Source organism: Lontra canadensis, unplaced genomic scaffold (assembly GCF_010015895.1).
Source record: "Lontra canadensis isolate GAN:19392208 unplaced genomic scaffold, GSC_riverotter_1.0 scaffold5, whole genome shotgun sequence".
Lineage (NCBI taxonomy): Eukaryota > Metazoa > Chordata > Mammalia > Carnivora > Mustelidae > Lontra > Lontra canadensis.
Genome location: NW_022630999.1, coordinates 38,778,481 through 38,803,541, shown reverse-complemented (window position 1 = coordinate 38,803,541; position 25,061 = coordinate 38,778,481). Strand labels below are relative to the sequence as shown.

The 25,061-nt window shown below is 56.0% G+C and overlaps 1 protein-coding gene across 3 annotated transcripts in view; it reads right to left on the bottom strand.

Annotated features, from left to right (window-relative positions):
- Positions 1-21,824, bottom strand: part of UNC5A (unc-5 netrin receptor A) — an 87,107-nt gene extending 65,283 nt beyond the window's left edge. For 2 of the 3 annotated variants that reach the window (XM_032851888.1, XM_032851890.1), the window contains exon 1: positions 21,516-21,822. In XM_032851888.1, the coding sequence (XP_032707779.1) occupies positions 21,516-21,585 (70 nt within the window). In that variant the 5' untranslated portion in view covers positions 21,586-21,822. Of the gene's footprint in view, positions 1-21,515 lie in introns of all 3 variants that reach the window. The other variant, XM_032851889.1, reaches the window with a different exon arrangement.
- Positions 21,825-25,061: the final 3,237 nt, after the last annotated feature.

Here is a 25,061-nt window from a genome sequence, read left to right as displayed (position 1 = left end):
ACCCAGGTTTCCCCTGTCTCGGGTGGGTGGCTCTCCTAAGGAGACATGACCACAAGTACATCAGAATGCAGGTGCCCCTTCCTCATGTGACAGGAGAAAGGAACATTTATGGCTTGTTTCAAACTCCCTTCCCAACCATGTCCAGGCTTCTATTGCCTTTCTGGGCCCTCTTTAGGAAAGAAATTTCAAATACCTTTCCTCAGACACCATTCACATTATTTTCCCCCAACTAAAACTTGCTGGCCATTCTCTGCCCAGCCCACTGCCTTTCAAGATAAGATTTTCCTAAAGCTTATCCTTCACCAGCTTGGCATTTTACTACCACCCAGGAGAGTTTAGATTTAACTGCAAACTTGGTGATTTCACTGTACACATTCTCTTCCAGATCTTTTATTTAAATGTTAAAAAAAAAAAAGATTAGCTCCAATTCTTGGCTGAGCTCACATCTTACACTTCTCTATCTAGAACACTGTTTATTAATTCAGACCTTTTGTTTCCTTTCTTTGTCAGCTTCTTATCAATGATAAAACAGTTGCTTCAAATTCCAGATTAATCCATTTTTAAGATACACTTACACATGGGACCCACACCCCAGAACACTTAGGATATAGAGTCAGAGGATGGACACACACACACACACCCCCTTTATAAAAGCATCCATTTCTACTGATGTTGATGCCTCTATACCGATGCTCAGGCACACAAGTGTTTACTCACACACCACACTTCCCTCCACACTCACATATACACCTGTATGCTGAGGAGAGACTTGGCATTGGCCTTTGAGGAGCCCAGTGATTTCACATGTTTGACAGGAGGGAAGGGGATGGAGCCAGGCAGAAAAATGCCAGCACATGAGAGAAATGGGTCAGAGGCTCTGGAGCATCTGGAACTGTTGGTAGGGGATCAGAGAATTTCCTGAAATCTGGACTAGGGTGGTTAGAGAAGCCAGGATGAGGACCTCTCTCAGACATGGGCAGGGGCCCAGTTAGCTGCCCAGCTGCCATACAGTGGACTGGGCAGATAGCCTCTGTTCACACTTAGATGAGAGGCAGGCCTGGCAGGTGACCCTAAGCCCCCAGGGGCAGGCATCCCTCCTTTCCAAGCATGCAGTGAGGTCACCTTCACCCAGGCACGTATCTCCTTAGTCTCACCAATACCAGGTGTGCAAAGCCAGCCCCTGGCTAGAGACCCCATTTCCAGGCTCATGAGATATGTGAGAACTCCTGTGACCCACTAAGACACCCTGAATCCACCTCTCTCCCTGGCCACACCGCTTGCAGAGTACAGAGGTCACGTGCAGTGCCAGGCAGGGACCTAGAATTTCCGAATGCTTTCATGAGAAGTAGCTGCCACCTGAAATCCCGAAGGGGCAATGACTCCTAGCCTAAAGAGTCTTCTGAGCTCCAACTGTGGCCCAGAGCACGCTTATCTCTCTCCTGCCTTCCATGTTGCCTTGGAGCTGTCCTGCTGATCTGTTTTCTCTAGCCACCTGGTACAGGGTGGCCACTCTGGCCCAACTTCAGGGGACAGAGCACACCAAGGCTGTCTCCACAGGAGCCCTCCTGGAACACACAAGGCCCCTCGGAAACAGGGAGGGAGGAGGGAGGAACGCCTGCAAACTGAATTATAATCAGGGACACCATCTCTCAGCATCTGAGAACAGCCTGCCCTTGGCGGGGGTGGGATGTCGGGGCTCGGACTCCTGCAGGGGTGCAGACAGAAGGTGGAAGGGAGGGGAAGTACTTATACCACTGGATAGCTATGTCTCTGAGCAAGCTGGGCCCTGATCCCTAAGACATCTGTCCTGCTGCTTGGGAGTTCTGAAATCAGATTCCTCTTGCTCTCTTTTTCGTCCTCTCCTGGCATTTTTCTTTCCCTCGGGGTCCTCAGAGGAGAAGGCTCCATAGAAAGATCTTTAAATGAATGGCCCCTCCCGGGCCCTGGGGGATAGATTAGAGTGGTGAAGTGATGGCCAAAATGGTGGAAGTAATCCAGAGAAGACAGGGAGACATATCGGGCGGGCTGGGCCGCTGATGCCAACCATGCATCTCGGCAGGGCCAGGGAGCCGCGAGCCACTTCTCACAGGCAGACAGGCCAGGGACTGAGAGGAGGAGAAAGGAGGGGGACCCCCATCTCAGCTCCTTCTTTGTTCTCCTCTGCACTCGCGACAGCATGCAATTATTTCATTTCTTCATTTGCTCACTGGCTTGTTGCCCATCTCCTCCACTAGAACAGCAGCTTCAGGACGGCGCCCCCATACTTCCCAGCATCCCCAGGGTCCAGCTCAGAGCCTTGTACAGAAATGGTGCTCAACAAACATTTGTTGAGGACTGAAGTCAGGAATGTATGAATGAATTAACGAGCAAAGCCATCCACACAGACTCCCAGCCTGCACCCAAGCCTGTCCAGGAGAGACATGGCCAGGCTCCTAAGGTTGCTCAGAGAAAGCCCTACTCCAGTCCCTGGCAACCGCCTACAGATTCTCTTCCGTACTTGGACTTGGCCACAGCCCCAGCTATTCCTGCTGTGCCCTGGGACTTAGCCAACTACCTGCATACTGTAGACGAGAGAGGCCACCACACATGCCAGACCCATGCTTGGCACTGGGTCTTCATGGCTTTGGTACCATCCCTGCCATGGCCAGGGCAAGGGCCTCATCAGCCCTCATCTGGATAATTCTGGGTCTGAGCTTTGCTCTCTCACCCACTGATCTGCCATTGGGCCACCATGAACCTTCTAAAACACAGATCTGACCACATGTGTCCTGATTTCAAATCTTCAGCAGGTCCCCACTGTCTCTGGAATGGCTTGAAACTCCTTGGTGTGGCATTAAGGGCCTTACGTAGTGTGGACTCAACTTACCTTCACAGCCTCAACTTTTGCCACTGTTAACCATGGCAACAGCAAGGCCAGCAGCTAATAGGTCCTCAGTTCTCACCACACACCTTGCCCTAGGCCACTCACTATGGCATGGGTTATTTGACACCCTCATCCTATAGGATAGGTGAGCAATGCCCCCATTTTATAGATAAAGAAAGTAAGGTGTAACTAAAGCAGCCAAGTGATTTGCTCCAAGTTGAATAGCAATAACAACAAGAATTAAATATATTGGCCATGAACTCGATTCCTGGCACGGTTCCAAGCACTTCACAACTATTACCCCATTTACTCTTCAGACCACCCCTCTCTCTGAACTCAGACTGACAACCAAATGCTTGGCTTCTCCATGCCTCAGTTTCTATATCTGTAAAATGAGGAGTATAATGATGGCACCCCCTCAAAGCTCTGTGATGAGCAAATGTGTGAAAGTGCTTAAAAGGGAGAGGGGTTCCCCCAAGCAGGGGTGGGCCGTTTTGGGCTTTGGGGAGATGCAGGCACAGCAGTAAGGTTGGGTTGGTTGAGGGCAAGAGGATAGATGAGGAGGAGACAGGGTTTATGGGGAGGATCAGCTCTGCACAGAGCTCAAGTCCAAGATGGTGCCCAGGGCAATGGCCCTGTGTAGCTGGAGGATGGGGGTGGCCAGAGTCGAGCAGGGCTGTGGGGAGACAGGCCTCCATTCCAGCTCCAGCCCAATGCTGGCATGTCTTCCATGTAGCAGAAAGAGGGGTCAATCCAAAGTTCACCCTGCAGGGAATGGAGCCTCCAGGGCTCCACTGTGTACAGGCTGGCATATCACCCCTGGCACAGGAGACCTGGCCTGAGGGACAGGGGGAGGGGGGCCCTGGGGGCTCTATACGCACCAGCTGACTGGAGTTGCCAGCTGCAGTCCCATAAATCGTGCCCTGGCCCAGGCTGGCAGTCCATTAACATGAAAGATTTTATCGCGCTTTACAACCTCCCTGTCTTGTACGGCGACAGCAGGTAATTAAAACAATAATTGTTTTCTGATGTTGCTTCTGCTGAACGATAAAAGCTTCCAGTTATTTTCCTTTCACTGGGGTGAGTGGGGGAGGGGACTGATCTGGGGGTCGGGGGGTAGGGTGTGGAGCCACGCAAGCTTAGGAGGTGCATAAGGGTGAGGAAGGGCCTCCTGAGTGGCCATTGTGGGGAGAGGCCAGCAGAAGCCCAATTCCCACTTGGCAAAGCTCTGAGTACCTCCTATCACACACAGCCTAGTATACAAGCAGATTCATGCCACACACGCATCCCCTGCAGGCACATACCTTCACCCCACACCTTGGCTGCCCCATGAACTGCTCCCCTGGGAGGGGAGGAGAGGGCTGGCAGCAGTGGCGACCTGGAGGGACTCATCTATCCAAAGCCCTTGGGAACCCCTTCCAGCAGCTCCCGTCCATCGAGAGAGGGAGGCACAGAGGTTCTAAAGAGCGGAGGTGATGAGGACAAGTTGGGGGGTGAGTTGGAGGCCTATGAGTAAAGTCCCAGTGCTAGTGAACTTGTACTTCCCCGGTGCCCAGAGTCTGGCACACCAGAGGTGACTTGCCAGGAAAGGTTGGGTTTCCTCAAGTCACAGAGAGCTTGATTCAAAGATGATAGGATGCGACATATGGTGAGGGGTCTTCTGTGCCACTCTATATCCAACCACCCATCCATCCACCTGTCCACCCACCCATCCATCCATCCATCCAACAAATACTGAGCTTCTACTTAGTGCCACGCTTGTTCTAGGCATAGGAGATAGAGCAGGGAGCAGGCCAAAGTCCCTCAAGAAGCTAATATTGGGATGGGGGAGAGAAAATAAACAAATAAGTAAATCAATAAAGAAGGTCACTTCTGATGTTGCAAAGCTGCCACATGAGGCTAGGGGGCCAAGGGGAACCTCTGTGAGGAGGTGACTTTCATGAGGCTTGAATGACATGGAGACGAGGCAAGAAAAGATAGTGGCAGCCGAAGCTTATGGGTCCCCGTGCCTTTGAGGGACCCTCAGACCACTGTCTCTACCCCTTGGTCCTACAACACCCCCACTCCTTGCCAACACCAGCCCCACACCCAGGAAGCCTGTAACGGGCACAGGTAGGCACAGGGTGACGACTGGTGTGAGCCCGGCTTACGCTGGTGCCCGTGAATGACATCACACCTGGGGGCTCCCCCACCCCTGCCCCCACCGCCTCCCAGGCCTGCAGTAAATCATCCTGATGCTTTAAAACAAATACTTCTTAATCACTAAAAATTGAAATGATTTCATGTGAAAATGTTAATGTATTCGGAATCACAGCCGTGCACTGCGTCTGACAAATTAGCACCCAGCCCGCCGCATTGTTTGTAGCTACATTTATCCTGATGATGAGACGCACACACAGAACAGAGCAGAGGGGTGGCGAGGGCAGCTCCCAGCTAGGGGCTGGGGGCAGGTACAGAGGGAGAGGGAACAGCAGAGGGACACGGGAGTCTCTGAGGGCCCAGGAAGGCCCAGCCCCATCCTTGACAGCAGGCCTGACCCACTGCCTGCTGCAGGACCAGGTGTCTCCAGCAGCCTGGGAGCGGGCTCACCCCCTGGCCTGCCCTCCGATGCCATCTCTGGACCATGAGAGCCACACCGTGCAGCACTGGCCGGCCTCATGGCACGCTCCACGTGGATTCAGGCGTGAGCAAAGCAGGAGCACCAGGAGAGGAGAAAAACAATTTTTTCAAGAATTTAATGGATCAGAAATTAGCATTAGGATGTGGAGACACTGGAACCCTCATGCATTGCTGGTGGGAGCATAAAATGGTGCAGTTGCTGAGGAAGACAATTTGATGTTTCCTCAAAAAATGAAACCGAGGATTACCATAGGACCCAGCAATTCCACTCCGGGGTATATACCGAAGAGAACTGAGAACAGGTGCTCAAACAAATACTGACACACAAGTGTTCAAAGTGGCGTTGTTCACAGGAGCCAAAAGGTGGAAACAACCCAAACGGATGACAATGGATAAACAAACGTGGTCTATCAGTACAAAGGAGTATTATTCGGCCATAAAGAGGAACCACGTACTGATACGCGCCCCAGCGTGGCGCTACATGGAAGGCACTGCGCCCGGTGAAAGAAGCCAGACACAAAAGGCCACATGTTGTCTGATTCCATTTACATGAAAACTACCCAGAATAGGCCACTACACGGGGACAGCCAGCAGGCTAGTGTCTGCCAGGGGCTGGGGGGAAGGAGGGGTGGGGAGCACCTGCTAAGGGGGTAACTCCTTGGGGTGAAGAAAATCTTTTGCAACTAAAACGAGATGATGGTTATACAACGCTGTGAATGTACTAAACGCCATGAAATCGTGTATTTTAAAATGCAACGGGAGTTTCACGCCAATTAAAAAATATATGTATGCGTATATGTATACATGCGTCAAAGCACTTGAGAAGGGAATGAACCTCAGCTTCGCCGGACCTCCTCCTGCGCATTTTACAGGCCAGTATTTGGTCTGGGAGGTGGTGGGAGCAGCAGACTCCAAGATTACAGGCCTGTCTTGCCTTCTCCCCGCCCCTGTCTCAGGATCAGCTCCAGGACAGCCTAGGCCTGGGTCATTCTGGATTACTGGCTCCATTTCACAGTGAGGCCAAGGCGCACATCTGGCCTAGGGCTCCGGCCTCCTCACCCCCAGGATAGAGCAGGGTCTGGCCGCTCCAGACCTGGGCTCTCTGGTGGCCAGCCCCGCCTCCTAGCCACCTCTGTCACCCCTGCTGGCCTCGTCAGATCTAATTCAGCGCTTTTGTGCCTTTCTCGTAGACAAGGGGTGGGGGCTATAGCATCAACGAACACAGAGAGAAGTCCTTCTGCTTTCTCTTCACCTAATTCCATATGTCCCTGTGCCCAGACCACAATGGACCCCTTAGTAACCAAGTTCATTCCCACCTCCAGGCTGGTGCACGCTCTGGCTCTGCCTGTCACTCGGGACTCAGCTGACACGTCACTTCCTCAGAGATGTCTGACCATCCAGTCTAACCAGCACCTGACATGCCCGCAGGAGCTCGCTCATGGTCACCTGGCCATGCGGTCTCTGTGCCCGCCTTCCAGCTCCTGGAGAACACTCCTCATTATCTGAGTCTACTGGCTGATGGTCCTTTCCTCCCCCTAGAATGGGAGTTCCTCAGGGTAGGGCAGTTCCTGCCTTGCTCACTGTGTATTCACAGTGCAGAACGCCTGGCCGGGCACCAGGAGGTGCTCGATCAAATTCTTAATGACAGGTGTGCCCCCACCCTCACCTTGACCCGTCCCCCAGTCCATTGGCCCCACTTCCCTCACAAGCTCCCTGGGGCCCTGGGCCTCCTGCCGCACCCTCTTCCACAGATGGCATGCAGCGGGGCGGGGACTGCACCCTGGCTCTGCGGGTGTGACTCTGGGTGGTCATTTCACGTCGCAGCCCACCTGCCAAGAGCTTCTGTACAAGCGCTTGGCAAACACTCAGCTCTCAACCTTGTGCCGCCCCTGCTCCCTTGGCTCAGGTTCTTCCTCTGAAGAATCTACCTGGACCAGAGCCTTTTCTGGCTCTAATATCCTTGCACCCCAGCTCGACAATTTCTGAGTGTCTGCTGTGTCCTGACACCCACTTTTCCCCACTCTCTAGTGCTGGTTCTGTACTTCCAAGCATAGGTCCCAAGCAGGTCCTGCTGGCCTTCGACCGGCGTGGGTCCTCCAGGCCTCATCTGCAAGCTCCGTCCCTGCCTGCAGCCCTCCTTGCCGCCGCCTCCCAGCCCTGCTCTAAATTTGAAACTCTCCTGGCTTCCACTGCTCTCTCTTTGGTCTGTCTCTGGCTTCCTCAGAAACTCCTCCCAAATTTCCCTTCCCTGTGTCAGTGGCAGCCAACCCCAGTCGCTCCTCAGAATGGGATCTGAGCTCACGGTGCCCATGACCAGCTCCTTACGGAAGGGCCTTTCCTCTCCACTTCCCACCCTCACCGCATCTCCAAGGGCCCGTCCTACCTTTCCAACAGTCATTCAGATGTTTCCACCTGACCCTCTGCTGCCGCCTCAAAAGGCACAGGTGACATCCAAGGCCCCAAATGCAGGCTCTTCAAGCTGGAAGGCAGGGAGGGGCAGGAATATGCCCGCCACATGCCAAGCACAGTGTGCGAGGCACAGAACGCAGCCTGTGTGCATGAGTGGTGGGGGCACACCCGCCAAGGGGACAGCCTGGTTCCAGCTGCTGTCCCCTCAGGAAAATGGGGTCTCAGTACCCGGATCTGACTCTTCGAGGGAAGCCCAAGATCTGGGTTTTTGTGTCTGTGAATTCTCTATTTTTTAGAATGCTGTATCTGCCAGCTGGGGGCCAAACGCTCTCCACACTGCTGCCTTCTGGTGCGTGCCTTGCCAACCGCGTGGCGTTCTCCTGAGATCCTGAGCCAGGCCCCTTTCAGGTGCAGGTACCAAAACCCAGCCCACACCAGTTGTAAGCCTAAAGAGGATGTTCTAATGGGACTGACAGAAGAGTGCAGGGACCCTAGTCTCTAGGGCCTCAGGGCCACCAGGACAATCTTCCCTGCTGTCTGTCTCTGAGTTCCCGATGGATTGGCCTCACGGCCCTCACCCAACAGGCTCTCTCCACACAAGGGGGGAGCAGTTGCCGCTGGCCCAAATCCCCACCTGCATCTCACAGCTGCCAACCCCAGAGGCAGAGAAGGCAACTTCTCCACCTCCCCGTGGGAAAAGCCACAAGAAGAATCCCGACTGTCACATGGCCGCTTGGAACCAATCACAGAGCCCAGGATCTGCACCAGGATCTGCCCAGGACTGACCATCCCAACAGGACCACCTGGTGTCGGGAGGAAGTCAGCTAAGGGGAGAGGTGCTGTGCCCATGAGGACATGTTTCAAATGCTCAAAACCACAGAGAAAACTCCAACATCCCACACAATGAGGGTCAACTTGCCAGAAACCCAGTTCCCAAAGGGCGTGAAACTTCCCAAGGGCAATGAGGAAGGACAATGACGGGCAGAGTAGAGCCCAAGTCGATTCTGGATCCTCAGCCTTGCCCCTTTACCACAGAGCCTCACCAAAGCCACCTGCCTCCCAGCCATGGTCTCCTCGAGAGGCCCCAAAATGGCCTGTTTCAACAGCCTCCCCCACACCCTCCTCCTGCCAGATGGGGAGCTCACTGCCTCCTGAGACCACCCGTGTCACCACCTGTTAGAACGGTCTCTCTCAGTCTCCTGTGTCTCCCCGCTGCTGGTCCTGACCCTACCCTGTGGGGCTACATAGAACAAAGCCAATCCACCTTCCCTTCCTGGCTTCAGTGCCTGAAATTAAATAGTACAACCCCATCTCCACCCAGGCCTTTGAGGACTTCTCTCTTAGGACATGACTGAAGTCTGTCTGTTGGTTACCCACAGGCCCAAGGCAGGTGCTGTTGCTTACGGCCAAAGTGCCCAGGCGGATGGCCATGCTCTGAAGAGGGCTCGGCACGGCGCACTACCCCGGTTGGAGCCCCCAGTGCTGGGCAGCCTTCTTGCTCTCTCGGCCTCTCTCCCCTCCATTACACAGCTCCCAATCCATTTTCTCTTTCTGACATCACTTCCCCTGACTCAAGAGCTCTGAATCATGTCTGCCTCCTCCTGGTCCCTTGCCCCCAACATGTAACATCCAGGGGCTCCTCCTTTCAAACATCTCCCACATCCATCTCTTTCACTCCATCCCTGCTGCTTGCTCACTGGGAAAGGGCAGGGGGCTCATCATTTCTTGCCTGGATGACCGCCACAGCCTCCTGGTTGGTCTCCTTGCCTCCAGCCTCTCCTTGTTCCCATCTATCCTCCACACACTGCCAGATTAATCTTCCTTAAACACCACTCGCCTCCTGTCACTCCCCAGTGACGACGAAGCCAGCCCTATCACTTGTTGGTTCCCCTTGGGCCCTGTCTGCTCCAGCTGGCTGTGCCTCCCAGCGTCCCCTGTACACACACAGTCACCAGGGAATGCCTGTGCCTTCATCACTGGCCCATCCCACCACCTGCCAACCGCGTGGCGTTCTCCTGAGATCCTGCGCCAGGCCCCTTTCAGGTGCAGGTACCAAAACCCAGCCCCAGGTGGAGTCCCTTTCTTCTGGCCTCAGGGCCCCTGGAACTCAGGAGCAGAGGATGCGGGCAGCCAGGAAAAGCCCCGGAGACATGCTCTGCCCAGTCTGTAGGCCGGCGGGTAGGGTACCCCTGCTTGGCCAACCGAGGCTCTCCGATGTTGCTGTGGCCCCTGCCGTCCTTCTGCTCTGCTCATACTTCAGCCTCTAGGCTGGGAGGCATCACAACTAGCCACGAGGGTGACTGGAGGCGCATCACCCTTCACCATGTCAGCCTTCCTTCTCAAACCCCCCCACAAAAGCTTGTACCCCAGAATATGCACCTTCCCAAGATTCCAAGCCAGCAGGGCCTTGCCCTTACGGCTCTCTGTCATTTATGTCCACTAAGGACCTTACACTTCTGGGCTGTGGTCCCGGGAGGGAGGCCCAAAGTGTCCCCATAGCATGGGCAGCCCCTGCTGTGTAGGCCTGGCATGGGGTTAAGTTGCTCCCCATGGAATATCTCATTTACTCCTTGCAACTCTATGAGGAAGGAACCTTTCATTATCCATATTTTCTGGATGAGGAAACCAAGGCACAGAGAGCTGAAGTCCCCTGCCTAAGGTCATCCAGTTGAAGATTCTAACCATCACCTGCAGAGCCCTGGCTCATAGTGCGTCTCATGCTTTAGGGACTCCCCAGCCTCAGCCCACCAAAGTGCCTGGTGTTCAGAAGGAGCAGCCCTCCAACCCAAGCCTATAGGCTGAGGACTAAGAAGCCTTTGTCACTCCCTTCCTGTGACCACTTCTTCAGAGGACTGGATAACCAGGGAACAGCCTCTGCTAAAGAGAGCCCATCACTGGGCTGCCTGGGTGGCTCAGTCGGTTAAGTGTCCAACTTCTGATTTCAGCTCAGCCCATAGTCTCAGGGTCCAATCCCAAATCACTTTGGTCCCTCTCCCTCATGCTCACATGTGCTCTCTCTCTAAAATAAATAAATAAATCTAAAAAGAGAGAGAGAGAGAGAGAGAGCCCCTCATTAAAATTTCTAGAATGTTGCAAGCCAGTTGACATCACGTTGGTAGCTTAAAATAGGCCATAGTGGGAGTATTTACACCATAGAAATTGGCAAATCAGCCCTCCAGCTCTCCCAGAGTGCCAAGTGTTAAACATTTAGCAGCACATCGCTGCTGAGGAGGGAATGCTGACCACCCTCAGAAAAGCAGCCTGGCCTGTGGGTGGTGGGCTTCAGGCAATCCACACAAAAACAGCCCCCTTTCCCCCCACAGAGCCAGGGATCTAAAAGGATAGGGGTCTTGAGAGGAATGGGTGGGTCTCAAAAGTGGACCTCTGGCTGTATGATCCCAAAGGATCTGGAGAAAAAAAGGTCTCTGGAATAGTGTCAGGGAAGCTCTGAGACTTTTGGTAGGCTCAGATACTGACCAGACATGACCAACACGGAAAGATGGCCCCAAACCAAGTACAAAACCACTGACAAGAGACATGGGGTGGAGAAGCACGTAGGGAGGGCTGAACTCAGGTCCAGCTGTGGCCTGCAGAGAAATGCCAAAGCCACACGGTGCAGGGGGGGCTTGGAGGAGGAAGAGCAGGAAAGGGCAAGCCTGCTCTTTGGGGGGCTCTGGGAAGTCGGACTTCCCACCCCACCAGTCTGTAGCTGAGGACACTGACCTGGAGGGGCAGGGCACACTCTAGTAAGAAAGCACTGAAGATCAAGAAGGCATGATCAGAGAGGCCGAGTGGTTGTTTGGAATGAGTTCAGGTCTTCTGGGCCAGACAGATCCCACCCCAGGTGTTGGCAGAGGATCTCATCTGATCTCCAAGAAAGTGGGAATGGGAGTGGTCATGGGGCAGGAGATGCCTGAGCTGCAGCTAAATTTTCAGAAGAGGAGGCAAGCTGGATTTGGTGAATGCATCAGGGTTTTTCAAGTGCAAGCAACAAAATCCATTCTCACAAGTTTAAGCAAAAAAGGGAAGATCCTGGCAAGAAATTGGGTCGTTGAGAGAAGGGACAAGAGGCTTAAAAGCAGGTGCTGAAGTGAGAAAGGAACTAGGAGCAGGGAAATGACTTACCTGTTTTATTGGGTACTGCTGTTGAGATTAGGGTCTCCCCCAAATCCCCACGAAGGTTGTATCTAAAAAGCAAGGTCATGGGATCCTAGTGGGCCCAGGAATGGAAGTGGGACAAATGCAAAACCCAAAAAATGTCCACTGAAGGGGCCTCAGCCTGAGGACCCGATGCAAACCCCAGGCATGCTTCCAGTGGAGCTTCTCTGTTGGCTACAGCTGAGCAAGGAAGGTAGAGCCACACGGGGCCATACAGGGAATCCCGCAGACCCTTCCCTCCAGACCAGCTTCCCTGATCACAGAGTTACTGTTCTGGTGGGTCAGGGCCAGACTGGAAACAGTGTATCTGGATTTCTGCCAGACACCTGATAGAGTATCTCAGGATGTGCAAATGGAGACACAGGAACCGGATGGCAGCATATTTAAAGGAATGCAAAACCAGCTGGACCGCCAGCATTGTTTCCTAACACCGCTGATTAAATAGCTAATGTGGATCCAAATTTGGGTCTTCCCCTTTGAGCCTAAGACTGTGACCTTGGTGCTCTTCAGCGTTCTTATTAAATATTTGGGCAACCTACGTTGATGACACACTGGTTAAACCTGAGAACAATGTGCTCATCTCTTCTCGGTGGACAAGCTGTGAGTGATGGCACGCAGGACAGTGGCATAGACAGCTTGGCTGTGGGGAATGGTTCCCATGGCACAGCACTTGAGTTGGCCCAATGAGGAAGGACCCAGGCATTTGTTGGATGGCTGAGGGAAGGGATGCTCCCTCCTTCTCCCTGGATTGGGCCTTCAAGAATGTACCCTGGTAAGTTGTGGCAGCCACCTTGGAACTGGGAGGGTAGAGGCTGTCGGACAGCGGTGCCAGCCCCTGAAGAGCAGAGATGAGGCATGAATCCTGATCCCACTGTCCCTCCTGGATCCAACCATGCCTGAAGCTAACCTACTCCTGGTCTTTCAGTTCCACACACCAATAAATCCCTTTTTGCTTAAGTCACTTTGGGTTGGGTTTCCCAGTATTTGCAATAGATACACTTAGTATCCTTTGCGAGTTCATGCCAGGGCATTGTGTCACAGTGGGTTGAGCTGGGACTGACATCCAGAGGCAGGTAACAAGGATGCAGGGGACAGAGAAGGGCCTTGGAACCATGCTACATGAGGAACAGCTGAAAGGACTGGAGGTGCCCGGGCTGTTAAGAGCAGATGGGGCCAGGCTGACACCCTGTCTTAAATAAGTGAAAAGGGGGAAGCCATTCAGCGTGGCCCCAGAAGGAAGAGCCAAGAGCCATTTGGGGGAGCTTACTGGGAAGGATTCCTCCTCATTCTAAGAAAGTGGCTTTGAACAGTCCCAACCACCTGAGGGAGTACAGTGAGGGCAAGTGGGAAAGCCAACACCCAGGGGGTTTATATTCAAAATCCTGTGGCCTGGACATTCAGGAAGCACCCAAGATGGGGCAGGATATAGAGGGGGCAATGCGCTTGGAAGGGTGGGGGGATTAGCCCAAGACCACACAGAGAATTAAGGTCCCCTTTCTCCTACAGTCTTTCATGTCCATGGGCCACCAGACAAGACCCTGACAGTAAACGACCACGTGGTATAGTGTTCTGCTCCCCACAGTGTGGGAGGGGGTAGGGAAGGGGGTCAGGCTGAGCAGTATCAAGGTTCTAGCCATGCCACTTCTCTGAGCCTCAGTGTCTTCATCTAATAAATGGGACTAACTTCACATATCTTGTGGGTTGTCCTGAGGTTCTGATCAAATAATGCAGGCAGAGCCCAGCGTGGGCCATGATTATTACCATTACGAATTTAATTAGGAGTAAAAAACAGTTTACAGCCATTGAAGGCCCCACCTCTCCCCCACCCCGTTTCTCGCCTAGCAGAGGCAGGATGAATTTTGGAGTCAAAGACCTGGACGGGAACTCCAGCCCTGCCTAATTCGGCCCGAACTACAGGAAGCCATGCCCTCCCTCATCAGTAAAATGGGACCAACACCGCGGCGCATTCGAAGCTTACAGGAGGTGCTCACGGAGCTCCGCGCTCTCGTCCCTTCGGAAGCGAGGTCAGCGGGGGTGCTCTGGACGTCCTACGCACCCCACCCCACCCGCCAGTGGGGCCCACTGGCTAGCCCCATCTCGGAGGCCCGGGGAGGGCTGCAGGGGCCGGGGTGCAGCTGGGCGCTAGAATCCAGGCGCCGAGGAGGCCGCCGAGCCGTGGTGCACGGAGGCTGGACTCGCTCCCCCGGCGGCAGCCGAGCGCTCAGCCAGGAACTTGTTAACAGGCCCCGAACAAAGAGCCGCTAATCCCGCGGGCGGCCGCGGGCGGGCTGGCGGGCGGAGGGATCCCGCCCCTTCTCCAGCCCCTGCCTCTTCCCCGCGGCCGCCAGTTCCCGAGTTCCCCGCGCAATCAGCCTTGGCGCCGGGGCAGGGGCGGGGCCGCGGGGGCCGGACGCACCCCCAGGGTGCTCCTCCCCAGAGCCCCCGCGGGCAAGCCGGCTAATTGCTAATCCCTCGGGCTCGGGCTCCCACTGGCTCGGGTCTCGGCCGCCCCTCGGCCGCAAACGTGTCCGGCAGCCGGCGTCTAGCCCGGGACCCCCGCCCGCCAAGCTATCCGAACAACCCGGCCACGGAGTGGGGATGGTTTTTTGGAAGCAGGTCAGGCTCCGGTCACACGGGGACTCTAAGGAAGCACTTCTACCTGCCCGTGCCTGGCACCCTTTTGTTGGGGAGGAGTGAGAGGGCTGGAAAGAAGCAGGCGGGGGGGGGGGGGGGGGGGTGTACCCAGCAGCCTCTCAATTCAATGTGGTCTCTGTCCCAATTAGGAGGGGTAGGGTCTCACTCCGGTGTACTCCCAGCAAGCTCTCTGCGGGAAGTGCTGGGGTGGGGCGGTGCAGGGAGGTGGGGTCCCACCTGCCCTCCTGGCTGGGGGGGTACCCGGCAGAGGTGGAGTACAGGGTCCGAGCTCTCCACGCCAAGGGCCCTGCAGTTGCATTTAGGGCTCAGTCAGTCTAGCCTGAATCCCCTCCCCAAATCGCAGGACATATTTGCCTGGAGCTCAAGGTGACCCTGAGCCTTCCAGATGGACAGAGCTCTGACATCCAGGTGTGGGGAGGGTCCTAGCTCTGGGAATTCACCCATCAGGGCGCTGGCCCTTGGTACTCTCTTCAGGGGGCCCCTCCCCCATCTAAGTGGGACCTAAATCCTGCCTCTTTGTGACCTACCCTGGGGACGAGCAGCTGCCACTCAGGCCTCTAGATTTCTCAGTCTCTCCCTCCTTCTTTCCCCTCTCAGACAGGGCTGGGATGGGGTTGTCTACAACCACACCTGGAGAAGGGAAGGGGGGAGGTGCAAAAGAGAGAAAAAAAACGCCAGCCAAAATGCAGGCCTCCCCTCAGGCCTCTGCCCTCCCACCCGGACCCCCAGCTGCACCCTCTCCCGCAGAGATGGCACCAAGGACTCCCCGGAAGTGAGGACAAAACAGTGCCCTCTGCCGTATCCATCACCATCAAGAGCTAACATTTACGGAGTGCCTACTGCGTGCCTGGACTATGACACACCAATGACGTGCATTAGTCCACCTAATCCACACATCAGTCCTGTGAATTAGGTCCTCTCAGCACACCATTTTTTTATAGACAAGAAAGCTGGAGAGCTGGCTAGGACTAGGGTGGCACACAGGGGGTGCCAAGGACACAAAATTGAAGAAGGCTGACCCTGCATTTGCACGACTTAATTCCTCATCCTAGTCCAAGTCCTAGTCCAAACCCAGACTCCGGAACTGCCGACTCAGCCATTCTACCACCTCCTGGACATGCCTGGGATCCTGGCTCCTGAGGGCCAAAGGCTGCTTGCGGCTTCTGACATCTGTGCCCGGGGAAGAGGGTGGGCTGTGGGCACTGACACTCTGACCTTCTGGGCGGCCCTAAGAAGGCCTGTTTTTGCCATTGGGGGTGTTCATCAGTTAAGGCAGGGCCCTGGTTCCTGACTCAGGCTCTGGGACTCACAGTTGCCACCTCTGCTTCACAGTCACCTTCGGCCCCTGGCTCAAAGGCAATGCAGGTGGCTACCGCGGGGGTGGTTGGGGGATTCAGTGGGTGCTGGGCAGGTGTGAGCAGGTCCTGGGGGAAACTGCTGCTAAGGGCACGATCCACCTCGGGCTCCCAAGGCAGCCTCCCTGTGCACCAGCCTCTGCTCCAATAGAGTCATCAAGTCTGATGCTTAGGATACAAAGAGGCAAACAGCGCAGAGAGGTTAAGCGACTTGTCCAAGATCACAAAGCAATCAAATGGCAGAGCTGGGACTAGAATTTAGTCCGGTCCAGGGCCCGCACCCTTTTACTGCCATGTTCTGCGTCAGAGCTGACCATCGGCACATGGTTCTAGGACAAGCTGAACCCAAATCATCATTTTCATAGAGCCCCAAAGTTCTTTGAGCACTGGAGGAATTGGTGTGTGTGTCAGGCCCAAGTCCCTGCAGGGGGCGGTATGTGTACAGATTGGAAGGGCAGGTGTTTACTTCTTCCACCTAAAACCATGACTCCTTCCTGGGACTCCTGCCTGGGGCTGGAGCAGCAACAAATGTATTTCTCTCTTCTCTGGACTTGGGCCCTGATCACCTCAAGACTCATGCCCCTTCAACGCCAGGGAAAATGGGAGGAGTTAAACAGCCAGAGCTGTCTGCTCCATGTTGGGTTTCATCCTGGGCCCCTCTATGTGACCATCATCTCCTTACTATAACCTATTCAAAAACATGGAACAGGCTGGGGAATAAAAGCTACTTGTCCAAAGCCAGGTGGCTCAGACTAAAACCCAAGCCTGTCTGTCTTCCAAGCCCCTGCCCTTTCTATGCTACCTGACAGGAGGAAGGGGCTGAGGCTCCCCAGAAGGCAGAAGCACCTGTCAATGCCATTGCCATGGGAGCAGACAAGAGGAGTGAAGGGATGGACAAATAGAACCGATCACAGGAAACTGAGCTTCCATCCGGGTGGTGAGGAAACCATCCCTAGGGGCTCAGGGGCCTGACTGTCCTGGTGCTCAGTCTCAGGAATCAGAAGTCCCAACAGGTTCTGCACAGAGCAGCCCAAGTCCTGGTGTCAATTCCATTCCTTAGGATGGGGTGGGGCCTAAGGAAGAGGCCACCAGGGCAGATGCGCAGGGACAGGATGGGCAATGCCATTGTTCCGTGCCCCCCTGCCCCACCTTCCAAGGGCTTGATTCCTCAGGGCTCAGCCCCAGAATGACATCATTCGCATGACAAAACACTGATCTGGGATCATCTATGCCAGGAGGGGTAGGGATGAGCAGGGACATTCCTACTCAGTAGTCCTGGGCATATGACCTGTACCCCTGTACAAAGGACCCACAAACACACATGATCACATGAGCTGGGTTGCCATCTGTGTGAGGGTCCAAGGCACAGATACCCCATGGTGGGGCTTTAATTTGCTCATTCCTACCTTGGCCAGGAGCCATTTCCAGCCTCTCTAGAGTGAAGAAGTCTGTGTTCAGGGACAGGGAGGGGGAGGGCTGCCAACGGGGGCAGAGTAAACTTCTTTACCTCTCCCTAGCCACAGCAGCCCTCCCTACCTAGCCAGAGAACCCAAACACAAGTGGAGGAAAATATGCACTTAACTGGCCGTGACTCAGAGCATGTTAGGGGCTAAAAGCAGGGTCATGGCACTGTAGACGATGGCAATGCCCGCAGGCCCCACAGGCCTCTCCGGGGCTGAGGAATCTTTCCTGTAGGCCACTCGAAGCTCAGCAATGTGCTGTGGGCCTGGGAGGAGTCGGGGAGGCCTCCTGGAGGGAGCTGGACTAAAGCTGGGGGCTTAGATAAGCAGAAGAGTTGGGACTGGCAGCAGCAGGAGGGAGTTGGCCTAGGTCTGGACAGAGCAGAAGATGTCAGCTATAGGGTGGGGAGGGTGGCTGGCGGGCCCGGCGCACCAGGTTCTGCAAGGCAAGGGAGCTATAGATTGTCTGCAGGCATGGATGCCCTGCTCACTGGCAGTTAAAGCCAAGACCCAGTAATGATACAGGTGTTTCCCTAAGGGTCCCCAGGCTCAGGGTTGGACTTCTTCTTCAGACACTGGGGAGCCACAGAAGGCTTTCTAGTGGGGTTCCAGCCTGGATACCAGGGACATTAATCAAAGCAGAGGAGCCACAAAAAGGAGATGAATGGGGGTGGCCACTGAACTGATCCAGGTGGGAAAGGTGAGGGAGAAAGGGGCTGGGGGGCGGGAGTGCTGACAGAGGAAGAGAGGGACACGAGCAATGTCACAAGTAGAGCTGAGCTGGAGGACCTGGTGACAGATTAGACATGAAGCGTGAAGGAGAAGGGAGAGCCAAGAGAGACTGCAAGGTTTCCAGCCCCGGGCTGGAGGACTAGAGGGAGGGGGAAGGCAAGGAGGGGGCTGCAGGAGAGGGTTGGCCTGGATAGAGAAGGCTCAGGCATGCATGTATGTGGACACGTGTGTTCCCAGGCAGTCAACACCACGGCCTCTGTGCAGAGACGGGGCCCCTTCACCCCAGGCTGGAGGTAGCTCCTGACTTTTAAGACTGTGTGGCTTGAGTCTGCAGGTCTGGGGCCCAGAGCAGCCCCAGGAGGGACAAAGTTATGTAAGACAGGAGGGCTCCTGGCTGAGGCCAGAGCTGGCCACTCCAAGGAACCTGCCAGTGGCTCCTGGCTGGGGCTTTGGAACTTGGATAGATGCCAATCCCCAGCTTCCTGAGGCCAGCCCCTCTCAATATGGACAAGGGAAAACAGGCCAAAGGACCAACCTTCTCCTGGGGACACCTGTGGGGCCCTAAAGTCCAGCCCAACCCATCCCTGAGGCAAGGTGAGAGCGGGGTATCTCTTAGCCCTAAAGAATTAAGACACCCTTCCCCTAACCAGCTGCTCTAGTCCAGGGGTGAGGGACAAACAGAGGTGTCCAGGACCAGCCCTGAGGATGGGGGTGGGGCCCGAAGAAGAGACCAGCAGGACCGACGGCTGGGGTCAGGAGGGACAATACCAGAGCTTGGTGCCCCTCAGCACCACCTTCCAAGAGAGCCAGCTCCTCACGGGCCCCACCCCCTGGGAGTGCAGAGATGTGTGTGTCGGGGCAACCAACAGGTGTGAGCGGCCCACCCTGGCGGGGAGGCAGGTGCCAGCTGTGTGACCGGGATGAATGGGAAAAAGCTGTGAGGCCGGGTGGGGGCGGGGTCCCTGTGTGCGGGGCCATGCAGGGTGGGGGGTGAGTGTGCTGAAGGGACAGGATTTTGCGTGAGGTGGCGACAGAGGGTGGACCCCTGGCCTGGGGAGCGGGAGGCTGCAGTCCTGCTGGCCCCCTGCGCCCCCTGCTGTCCGACTGGCCCGTCCCTCCCTCAGCCACTCACACACATTTTTCACTGGCTGCTGTTGCCGAGGAGATGATGGGTGGTGTGGGAGGAGGTGCGGGAGGAGCTGGGGTCATCTCTGGGCCAGCCTGCCTGGGCACGTGTGCCCAGAGCCTGTGGGGGACAGCAGTAAGGGACCCCAGATAAGGAGAAGGGCCCCTGCATGCCTTTCAGAGGCTCCTCCCACAGGCTGAAAGTGGAGGCTCAGTGGCAGCCTCCGCTCCAGGGCGGCCCTCATGCATTGGTGCCCACCTGCCACCTCTGGAGGCAACCTCGGACCAGGCCCCAACAGGTGCCCCACCAACCCGGGACGCGGTTCCCCTACTCTGTGACCATCTGAGGCATCCAATGTGGCAACCCCCCCACCCAGACTGTGGCACCCTGACTCGCCAGCACCCATCACCCCCTTATCCTATTCATAGGGCTCACCTGTGCCACTGCTCACAACCGTCACACACGTGCAGCAGGCCAGCCATCACACAAGCTCATCTGGTCCCCCATACACCGATGCCACACACACTGCCAGCCCCCTTCGTCGCCAGGGCACACATGCCAAGCCAGAGCCCTCACACGTGCTCACGTGGGCGACATGCAGATATGACCACACCGCCTTCTCACACACAGCCGACTCAGTAAACATTTCCTGGGTGCCTACTTGGTATCTGGCAACACCTCCCCTGTGTGAGGACATTGAACACCCCCAGTTCACCATGGTTGGCTCACCAAACCTGCACTGAGGGCTGCACGCACCACCCGGACACAGATATGTGTGCAATAGGAACACACACCCAGCAGCAGCGCAGCCTCCCAGCTCGATCTGGATGAAAAGGGGAGGTCATGGGGCAGGAGGGTTTGCTAAAGTGAGGCTTTCAGGGGTGGGGGGATGATGGGGTGCTGGAAAACGGATGGGGGTAGAGCAGAGCAAGGACTTAGGGGATAGACTGGGGAGGGCAGCCAGGCAGTGTGGGTGCAGGATATGCTACGCAGAGACCCTTTAAAGAAACAGCCATCAGCCTCAATCATCAGGCTGGTCTCAGCTGTCACTCATTGATCTCCAGTCTGGCTTTGCATCTCAGGAACCCCAATGCTCCCTTCTGACCCCTAGGATTAACAATGGCCCAGCCAGGCTGGGAGGCATCCCCCAGGTTCTCAGGACAGCAAGAATCAAGCATTGCTAGGGTGAGCCTCATGCTCCCTTGATCACACAAATGACACCCCCCCCCCCAAATACACACATAAGCTCAGCTCTGCTAAGTGCATGGATGGTGGGGAGGGGGGATGATCAGAAGGCCCTAACAACTCAGCTCAGGTGGAAGCTCAGGGAGAGCAGACAAAGGACGCTGGGGAACTCCCCCCACCCCAAGGGAGGTGGGCTGAGAGCTTAGTTACCAAGCAGGTTAGGGTGGCCAACGGGACATGAAGGGAGAAAGAAGGGCGGTGCAATGAAAGCTAGAAGGGAGAGCAGCAGCGACCCCACGGTACACAACTCTGGCCCCCCATGCACCAAGGAGGTTGGGAGCCACAGCCCTGGCCAGGGGCCACCGGCCTTTGACAGTGCGGGCTGCAAAGGGCGGGGGGCTGGTGTATGCGCCTCCACGCCTGAGTGTGTGCGTGTGCGAGCGTGTGGCAGGGACAGAGGAGGACACTGTGTTCTGGACGTGGGCAGAGGCCAGGTGCCAAGTCGGATTTGTGAGTAGCTGTTTGGGTCAGATGCTACCGGGAAGAGGTATCTTAAGCCCCCTCCTCATTTTCCTGGGCACTGGGATGTGGTCAAAATCTTCTAATCTGCGACCCTCAGAGTCAGGCTCCCCAGGGCGTTGATTCAAACCCCCGACTCTGCTCTGGGGCCGGGAAACCAGCAAACTTCCCCCGCCCGGAGGCGTGGAGCGTTTACACTCGCCAGCCCCGCGCGCTGACAGCTGCTCCAGCACTTGGCAGAACCCAGGCTTCCGGGGAAGCGCGCGGGGAAGCTGCGCAGCAGCGAGAAGCGGCCCCCGCGTCCCGCCTCGCAAAGTTTGGCCTCGGGGGGCTTCCAGCCGGGTCCGGCACAGCGGGTCAGGGACCCCCCAGAGCAGCGAGCGTTCGCGCGCACAGTCCCCCGCAAACCACCCAAGAGCGCGCGCGTGACTCACCCGAGCCGTGGAGCCAGACCGTGAGGACCATGCCCAGGAGCGCTGGCCAAAGGCCGGGCCGGACGGCCATGGCCGCGGGCGGGCGGGCGAGCGGGCCGGCCGGGCGCGGGGCCCCGCGGGCGGGAGGGCGTCTTTCAGCGCCTCAGCCCAGAGCCCCAGCCCGGGGCGCCCCCGGGGCCCATGCCAGCGGACTGCGCTGCCTCGGGGCGGCCGACTGCGGGGCGTACGCGGCGCGTGGCTCCCCTGGGCACCCGGAGCACAGCAATGCAGCCGGGGCGGAGCGCAGCGCCAGGCGCGCCGCGCACCGAGCCAGCCGCCGCGCCGAGCCCGCAGCCGGGAGCGGGCCGGCGGGCGCCGCAAAACCCGGACTGGAGCAGCGGAGCGGGGCGGCGGCAGGGCGGGGCGGGGGAAGGAAGGAGGGGCCGGGCCGCCCCACGCCGCGCGCGCGGGCCACCCCCAGCTCCGGGGATCCCTCCAGGCGTTGCCCAAGGCTCCCCCGGGGAGGGGTTGGGGTGGTGGGCGGGGAGGCCTCCCACCGCCCCGCGCGGTCTCCAGGGACAGGGCCTGGAGTCCGAAACCCGGAACGGATCGGTTCTCCGGATCCGGGCTCTCCCAGGCCCGCCAGCCTGCGCACAGGTGGCCCGGGAGGGGCCCAGGGCTGCAGCGACCCCGGCGCGGAGCCAGCCTGCGGAGAACCGCTTGGGGCAGGGGTGCCGGGGGCAGGTTCCGCTGCAGTCCTCTCCCCCCACCCCACTCCGCTCCCCGCCTCCCGGCAGTGTTCCCTGGCCGTCAGCGTGCTGCGGTACGCCACCAGCCCGCTGCTTGGATACGGGACTGCGGGAGAGCACCCGGGCCCCGGCGCTCGGGCAGGCCGGACTCGGGGCCACCTGCAGTCCCAACCGAGTAGCCTGGTGGATCCCAGTGTGACCCAAGATTTCTCTAACCCCGTGGCGCCTCTCGCTGAAGGAAAACAACCCCAGGGCACCGCGTCTCTGACTGGGCGCGCGGTGTTTGCGCCCTGAGTGCGCACGACGCCAGAGATGTGGGCGTGAAGGACTGAGCCGGTCTTTAGAAGCTAAGGAGACCCGGGATAGGGTCTAGGCGCCTTCGCCTTCTAGCTCTGTGACCTTGGGCAAGTCACGTCGTCTCCCGGAGCCTCCAGCAGTGACCGCTGTTGGAGTCTCCTGCTCCCCACCCCCATTCCCTAATCTGGTTAAAGTAAACAGACGGTTGCCTTGAAGGAGAAAGGAAATGGCAAACGCGCAACATATACCCAGGGCGAATTGTCAGAAAAAGAGACGGTCCTACTCTGGGTCTGGAGAGGACGAGAAGGGTGAGGGCATGGTCGCAGAGCAAACCTCCTACAGGGACCAGTCCATGATGTAAATTGGTCCTGCAGGCTGGATGATATGATAATGGTCTACGCTTCCACAAAGCGATATGAGCTCTTCTATTTTTCTTGAAACCACGAGGCCCTCTCTCGGTCTGTCTTTTGTTTCCCACTTTTGATAGAGAAGGGTTAGGAGAAATGTTTTGCTTTTCTCTTAACTAGTATAAGAAACATCAGCCAATGTCCAGATACACATGTACGGACGCTGGGCTTCAGCGCGGAGGAGACAATGGCGACCCGGTCACTGGGCGAGGGATCCCATCGCAGGGGGGCAGCTGGCTTTTCTACTCCAGGTGCCAACTGGTGTTGAACTGGGTCCCAGTACGGGCATATAGTCCACATTTTCAAGAGAAGCCACTGTGTGTGAAATCTTGGCATTTAAAATTTCTAACTGAAAAGTAATCTTTATTTTATTTTTTTACCTTGTGTGAGCCCAGATGAAAATGTCCACAAATATCCAACGGCCTCCAGGTTTTGAACTCTGCTTTGGTGATTGCTTGTATGTAGGCTTTGTCTACCTGATCTACCCAACTGGAGTGTGTGTGTGTGTGTGTGTGTGTGTGTATGCACACACACGTGCATTTGCATGCATATGTGTGTGTGTTGCCAGGAGCGGTGTGTGCCCAGGCTGCTCCCTCTGACACTATGCCTCACATGCTCCCAGGGAAGAGGTGGGTAGGAGAGGTGAAACCTTACTAGGACCATCATTTGGGGCACCTGGTGGAAGAGAGTTAGGAATTGGGGTTTAGGCACTGAAGAGAAGGAAGTTCTGGGATTGGGGGCTGGGATATTAGATAATATCATAATGGTCTCTGCTGGACTCTGTTATGTCCTTGCCTATATTTAAATTTGATCCTCACATGCAATCCTGTTAAGTGAACATTATTATCCCCATTATACAGATGAGGTAATTGAGACTTAGGGAGAGGAAGTGCCTTATGTCCAGGCCCAACCTTATTCAATGTTTGCAGGGCTAGCTAAGATTGGTTCTAGGGCGGCTTTGACTTCAATATCTGTGCTCCTTACATTTCCTCTTCCTGCAGCTTTTGCTCTGGGATTAGAGTTTGGGAATAAGGTTTGGGGAACAAGAAAGGAAAGGGTCTGTATCTCTCTTCAGTTCTTTGCGGTGTTCACTTCGCTGGCCTCCTCCAGCTAGAGTAGAATGATCTGTGTAGCAGTCAGGATAGACTAGGTTATGTCATGGTAACAAACAGTCTCCAAATCTCGGTGGCTTCCATTTTGTTTCTCATTTGTTCACCATGGATCTATTGCTCTAGATTATCCTCCACTGAGGACACAGGCTGACAAAACAGCCACTCTCGGGAGCATCTTTGACCAGTGAGGCAGAGGGCAAGAGAGCTCTAGAGGTACACCCAGCAGCCATTGATGGCTCAGCCCTGAAGTGACACATGCCACTTCCACTGACAATTCATTGGTCAGAACTGACCCCATGGCCCCATCCAAAGGACCAAGAAGTACACGTCTCCTCTGTGCCAGCAGCTGAAATACGAGGAAAGTAGCATTAATGATGACCACTACCTCAAAGCCCAGCATGATGGGTCCCCTACTTCACTCTGCAACCCTACCTGGACCATAGCCATGGTGGCCTCCCTTCTGTTTCTCCACCGTCTAAGCTCATCCCCACCGCTGGACCATCCCATTTGCCTTTCTTCCCGGGACACTCTGTCCCCAGATCTTCACATGGCTGGTTCCTTTTAGCCACTCAGGCCTTGGCTTAGCTGTCCCCTTCCAATTGGTACTCAGGGCATGTCAGGCAAAGGAGCAGGGATGCCCTTGCTGAGATGGGGAGTAAATGTCTCACCTGAGTTCTGCTTAAGAATCCAGGTTGGAGGGCTGCCAGGAAATGCTGGTCTCAGGCTCAAAGGTAGATGGTCAGATAGGAGGCTCCTAACATCTTCAATCTTCTTTGCCTTTGAGCCTCAGATATAAAGGGAGGGAGAGGCCAGACCCTGCCTAGGCTGGACCCTCCCTTAAGTGTCTGCAGCCGCCTTGCAATATCCCAGTGACCAAGCTTGGGTTTCACCTCCAGCTGCCGCTGCTGGCTAGGAATTTCTCCTCCCTAGGCAGCAAGAATCTACCCCTCACTGGATCATTGGATCACTGGATTCACATTCTGGGGCCTCATCAAACCTCTC